Genomic DNA, 7,173 nt, shown 5'->3' on the forward strand with positions numbered 1-7,173 from the left:
TAAACATGTTTGTTCGCGCCCAATCCTCCCATACCCTTGGACAGAGGTAACAGCACAGCATATGAACAAACTATCAGTTGAAAAGTGCTTAGCTCAGATCGATATAAAGCAGAAAAACAAGTAACAAAATCGTAGGCTTTTTGTATGCTGTATAATAATTGTCTAGTATATTTACGTGTACATGTATTTTTTCTAGTGCATTGATTGTGATAGACTAGAGGACTTATGGAGCCTGTATTGCTTACCATCAAATTATTTAATCATAACCTAAGAATGCACCCAAAAGCCACAATTTTCATCCGTTATTACCGAATAAGATCAGTTTGTAGGGAAACATTAGTACTTAAATACAGCTGGTCAAGTTTAGTTCAATTCTGTCATGGTTTTTTGTAGTATAGACTATGTACGTTTTTTTTTCAAATGGCAAATCAAACTTGTGACTATGATTTTTGTCCAATCAGAAGCATATAATATGACAGTTATTATAGAGTAATTTTAGTTAAGAAGCAATTATTTATGCGGGTGTTTCAGAGAATAAGATAGAAACGTAAAACTGTGAAGGAGAACGGACCACCTCAAGGGCAAAAGTAATGGAAAGGTTGACTAAAAGTAGTTTTTCTTCATAAGTAAGGAAACTCATCAGTTATTGTCTCAAGTTTATTATGTTTTTTTTTTGTTTTTGTTTTTGTTTTATCATTATGAAAAATTTGCGATTATGGCAAATCTTTGATGGCCTATGTTTAAAACACTTCCATTTATTTAATACCTTGCAATGTATCAATTTACCAACTGCTTTATAGTTGGTGATTGGCATTTAGTTTTGTAATATAATTCTACAGAAAAATGGGGCTGAAAATATCAAAGGACACTTAAAACCAATAAATGAAATTTTAAAGATAACTGTTGCAGTGACGTTGATGATCGTGATGTAAATTTTGTGAAAAGTCTCATTTATTGATTTCACTTGCAAGGAAAAGAGGACCAAACTTTTGTTATTGGAACATATTCGTGTTCTATGTGACACAGATATTCCACAACAGTCAGCCAACTCGTGATGGCGTCCGTCAAACATTGTATATGATACATACTTTTGCATTTAGCTTGCGTAATTGTGTGTTTTTATTGAACTCTACTTGTATATCCAAGCAACGTAATATTAGAGCATTCAAACATGTGCTGTATAGTGTTTAACGATGTTTATTTTTAGACTACAAACTAGCCCTCCTTATATTGAGAAAACTCAATTATCAATTTAACAAGAGCACAAAGATATCGGACAGTGGAATTAATTATACATTGAAATTCACGTCATATGCCATTTAAAGACATATAACCTTGATGTTTTAAAACATTAATATTAAAACAAACGTAATACTTCAGTTGGCTAGCGTGATCTAGAATAATAAAATCCATACTTAGCTTTAAATGCTAAGTATCACAGCTGAACAAAAAAAATATCCGAATGTTATTATCAGTACATGAAATCGGATCTATAAAGTATTGTTCCTGTTTTAATCTTTTAATGATATCCCAAAACAACAAAATGTCAACACCGCTTACATATAGCTACACACACCGCGTTCAAGTACTGCTTTGAATTATATATTTTTTCGACTGCAGATGGCGCTCCGTTAGAACATCCGGGTTTAGAACGAAAGTAAACGTAACATCCTGAAAATGGTAAGCGCATTTCTAATTTACTGAAAAAATGTTTTTCACATTTAAGAACAATTCTCCCTATAATGCATGTTTTTGACTTTGATAAATAGTTGTGTTTTCAATTTATACATACACTTAACTCCATAAATATATTTATTAAGTGTGTATAGTTTCAAGCGGTATATTGATCTTGATTGTATTGTTATAAAAAGCCTTTTTGAAATTCAATAAAACTCAATTGATCACATATTTTCCATTATTGTTAAATGTAAAAAGTTTATTTACAATGTTATACAAAGTAAAATTAGGTTTATATATAATTGCGAATTTTTGTTGAGGATTACCATTCTAATTTAATTCTATTCAATAAAATATTCAATGCATTTAACGTTTTGGCACTTCATTTTGTTTGCTATGTGACATTGATTTGCATTACTAATAAATACGTAGTCTTATTAAATGTCATGAGCATTATTGTATTAATAACTATGTATAGTGTATACTGTTCGAATGAAAGCATTAATCTGCCATGTATAGATTCTAACACACATCCTATTTATTTAGTAACGTACTGGTACAGATGGATTATGAATACTAGTATATATAATAAAACATATCTTTAAACCTAAGTTATTGATACAATATTCAATATTCAAAGCCATGTAAGTAGCCATCGAGATGACCTCCGATGACTGCTGATAGTCAAGTGATCCACTGAATAACGTGCAATAGTATATTGACGAGTTTTCTATAGGTCTGGTCTGCTCGATTTCTGTCAAAAAAGCGTTTCGGACGCAACTTATTTATTCAATGTTGATTTTATTCACAGATTACATTTTTCATCTATTTATTTTGTCTGAATTGTATTTTCTATGAACGTTCAAACAGAAAAAGACAAAGTATCCAGGATGATTCTCACACAAGTGACAGGTTTGGTCCAACCAACTGGTGTAAAATAATTCATGTTTTCTATATCAATGCTTACACCGGGTCTGGAATCCCTATCATGATGTTATATTCTGTCAGTCTGGTGACTTCTTCTCATTTTACTTTCTATATTTTTTTTCCTTGAAGTTACCATTCACATCTTTGACAACCTTTGCTGCAATCATTGTATATATGTTTTGTATAATATGTTTTCTTTGTTGAAATTATTGCATATGTTTTGTGTTATGTATTGGTAATTGGTGCACACGTATTGATGAGGCTGTTCTGTTTATACACTGTATGTGTTTGAAATTTCTATCCTCATTAAACCTATACGCTCTATACTCAGTATTGGGTCGGATTTAAACACGTGCGTTTTCAGCTTCTTTTAATGGATGCACATAGAATCTATATTAATATTGACATGAACAGTACATTTTTCATTTTTATTCAATTTATATTTGAAAGTTTTAACCATATCCCTGTTCTTTTAATGTCATACTGTGAAACCTCCTTGAGTTTAAAAAATAAATGCTTTTGGTTGTGTATCTGAAAGATTGTTTCATGCATATCACAGTTTGCTGTTTTCGAACGTTCCTGATTGATAATTTGACTTTAAAATTTTGTTATTACAACTTGCCGTTAATATAACCATTGTTATCTAATCATTTAAATAATAATGTGTAATAATTGTTGAAATTTCTGCTTATGTCTTAGGCATAGATGTAGTTTCTGCTTAAGAATACAGTCATGTTTATCATATTCCTATCTTGCATTTTGTCTTTTGCAGTCCTCGACATACGGCCTTACCCCTGTGCAAGTAGAAGGTGAGCATATGTTGTTTCAATTCCGCAATGCATGGCTAGAAGACTTTTATGAATGGAAACAACGTGTTGACTTTCGAATTATACTGCATTTGATTAATTCTATGCAAATGTTGACAAATATACTAGAAAGTAAATAATGCAAGCGTGGGAATGTATTGACAAACTAAATACATTTTTATGAACGCCCAATCTATTGAAAATGGGTTGGTTGATGTTTTTCTAAAGCGCAAACGTTATATATATGTCTTTTTTCTACCTATTCTGTTGGAGGAGGGATGGTTTTGTCATTTTGACGAAATATTATTTAATTTAAGATGATATATCAATGTCACTTCTTGTGTATGACTTTAACGAAAACACCTCTCATAACTGTTGTCATATGCATTCGATTTTTAAAGTTACAATAAGCATGTTCCGTGTATTGGTTGTAAAAAAAAGTAAATAGAGATGTAATCCTAGAGCCCTTTCTGTTTGAAAGTCGTGCAAAATATTTCAAAGTAAACAAATTACATATTGTATGATGAGGTATAAATAAAGAGAAGATGATCGACTTATTCTTACATACATGTACATATTGTGGATCATTGTTATTTAAACTTGAATTCTTGAATAAAATCAATGTCTCTTACAGAATTTCGACAAGCTTTTAAGTTATTTGATAAAGACGGCGACGGCACAGTGTCAACCAATGAACTTGGAGTAGTTATGAGGTCGTTAGGTCAGAAGCCAACCGACGAAGAATTACATGCGATGATCAATGAAGTTGATGAGGATGGTTTGTAAATTATTTTACATTTAAGGAATAAACTTTCAATTTACCTTTTTTTCTCTTTTTTTTTAATATTTATATTGTGAAACTGACCTGTCACTTTAGTCCTTTGATTTATTATCATAATTATTTACTCATTGAATTTAAATTTTCAACTTTAAAAAAGCTCTATAAACATTTTTTACTTAAGCAAACACGTTCCTTAATCACTATTCATCACTTTATGTAGTGTAATGAACCAAGTGCATATCGAATAAACTCAATGTTTGGTATGAACTTCAATTCCTTTTTAACCTTTTTCCTTTACTTTTTTAAAACATGTGAGCGACGTGAAATATATTCAAAACAACGAAATATAATACTATATATGTCTATAATTTTTAAGTTCTTCTAAATACATTTGTCATTACAGGAAATGGGGAAATAGACTTCGACGAATTTTTGTCGATGATTGCTAAAAAGATGGGGGATATAGATTCAGAAGAAGATTTAATTCAAGCTTTTCGAATTTTTGACACAAATCGAACCGGGTACATTACATCCCAGGAGTTCAGAGAGGTCATGATGAACCTTGGAGAACGGCTGTCTTATGATGAGGTCACAGAAATGATAGTAGCAGCAGATAAAAATTCTTCAGGAAAAATCAATTATGCAGGTATACAATCAGTGGGAAAACATTATCACTTTTCAAATAATTTTTGATAATTAAAAAAAGCATATGTTCGGCAACAGTTTCAGTAACCTTGCATTTAAAGGTAATGAACTTTATATAAATATTGGATTAGTAGTGAATGCAAGAGTCAGAAAAATAATAAAATACTGCAATTAATATATATCTGAAACCAATGTATATTAATATTTATAAAAAGCATCATCAATGTCAACGCTACTAATAAATTTATCTTTTGTTTCGTCTTTTCAGAGTTTTGCGCATTGTTGACAAAGTAAATGAGATACTCTATCCTCAATGAAGCATCTTATGAAACTAATGTGTTACTAGAGAAAAACGGATTATGCTTACAAAGAGCCAAGTTGGTAGAATGAAAATGTAATGATGGTCGACAGTAGTTGTAAATACTCTCTCAAAAATAACATGAGTAGGAATCTTTATGTAGATAAAATGTTAATTTGTGTTTTAAAGGATTTAAATGTACGTATTATTTCAACATTACACATACCATTCAGCATCATTTTTTTAGATACACGGTATGCATTCAGTTTAATCAAAAAGCATTCCATACCAGCTGAAACAGAGTTTACCTCTTTGTTATACCATTCATTTGCAATGGGTTTTGGTAATGCCTGACACATTTTGCCTTTTTGTAATCTATCGAAGGGAGTAGACGATTTCTAATTACAGAGATACAATGCTAAATGAAATTACAGAGATAGATTGTAACATTAAAACAAATGTATATATTTTTTTTGCCAACAATAAATGAACAAATGTGTCCCGATTAGACAAACATACAGTATATAATGCCTCAATAATGTACAAATAACCATATGCAATACAATACCATATGTCTTAATACAAAATACAAACCATATGACTTTTATTTCATTTTTTTATAAATGCCTTTTCAGCAACAAAGACAGAAGCTATTTCTGTCCTGTTTTTCTGTCGGTTGTTCAGGAGTGCAATATTGTTTTATACTTCTTTAGAGAAATCAAGACAATAAGGAATAGGTAGTGTTAAAATTTATTACGGCATGCAACGTGTTCAACGATCTGAATACTCAGTCTATAACGTTGTCATCGAAAAATGACCAGTAAAGCAGTGTTATGTTTTGATTTTGCAAACAAAACACGTGGGAAATGTTTGACAATAAACTATTAAGATATCATTCTATTTTATTTGTACTAACTTCTTTTATCTATGAATCTTTCCATTTGAACTTTGTAAATATATATACAAAATATCAATCCTGGTGTCTATGATGAGTTTATTTAACCACAACGCTAAGTTTCTCTTGTAAGATTTTTTCATTTGTTAATTTGAATACACATCGCGATAAAATAAATAATTCACTGATGTTACAATAGTGGTGCGATTCATCAAACTGTTATTTATGCTGTGTACTTCTCTTCAAAGTTCTAAGATCCACGTGAATAATACTCCCAATATTCATCAACATTTAAAACAGTTTTTGGATACTATGTATTTGATCTACTGCTTTGGTATTAAAAGGATAAGATATAACAATTATTTGGTTTTTTTTAAAGTTAGAAATAATTCTAAAGATTTAATCCGTGCTAAAAAATAATAATCGTTAAGATTTTCAACTTTTAGCAGATTTTTTTTTTTTTTTTTCAACTTCAGATAATTTATTTCACTTTTATACAAAGCCCCTTAAGGTGGCACGGTAGTATTTGCATTCCAGAATTTAACTTGCTCTTTTGTGTACCCTACCTATGTCAATGTATCTGAACAGTGTGACTGGACAAAAAATACAGTATCAACTGAACATACTTTCCCAAACTGAGGGATGAATCAGGTGTAGAAAATTTGAAATAATTTTACATACAGATGAAAATGAATTTTTGGGATTTTTAAAAAATTTTGTATTCACTTTACGATAAGAGACCTAAAAGCACTAGTGGCGTAATGTTTTTAAAAATAGCAAAAAAAGTAAACGGTCATGATACACATTCAAATTCATTTCTGAATAGCAAAATGAATGTACATCAGTTAACTGTGAATGTAGAATTTTTCGCAGTGTTAGAAATGGGTGAAAATTCTAAAAAGGCGATCATTATCCCCTATGGACCAGGAAATACTACCGTGCTACCTTAAGGGGGGGGGGGTATATATGTTTACAATAAATCAATAAAAGGTTTTTTTCCCCCTATGCAATTTGTATGTTTATCAATAAAAAGATGATTAAGGGCAACTATAACAAAAATAGCCCCTACATTCCACCCCTGTGAGTGAAAATTGCTGATTTAGCAAATTTTGCCTGATCTGTGGGTAATATTGTGAAAATTTAC

At 30.5% G+C, this 7,173-nt stretch overlaps 1 protein-coding gene across 1 annotated transcript; it reads left to right on the forward strand.

Annotated features, from left to right (window-relative positions):
• The first annotated feature begins 1,523 nt into the window (after positions 1–1,523).
• Positions 1,524–5,732, forward strand: LOC143068040 (neo-calmodulin-like). Its single transcript, XM_076241780.1, has 5 exons — positions 1,524–1,680; positions 3,377–3,413; positions 4,045–4,188; positions 4,595–4,837; positions 5,105–5,732. The coding sequence occupies exons 1-5, from the start codon at positions 1,678–1,680 to the stop codon at positions 5,128–5,130; spliced, it is 453 nt and encodes a 150-aa protein (XP_076097895.1). The 5' UTR covers positions 1,524–1,677; the 3' UTR covers positions 5,131–5,732.
• Positions 5,733–7,173: the final 1,441 nt, after the last annotated feature.

The sequence above is a fragment of the Mytilus galloprovincialis genome, chromosome 3, assembly GCF_965363235.1.
Source record: "Mytilus galloprovincialis chromosome 3, xbMytGall1.hap1.1, whole genome shotgun sequence".
Taxonomy (NCBI): Eukaryota; Metazoa; Mollusca; class Bivalvia; order Mytilida; family Mytilidae; genus Mytilus; species Mytilus galloprovincialis.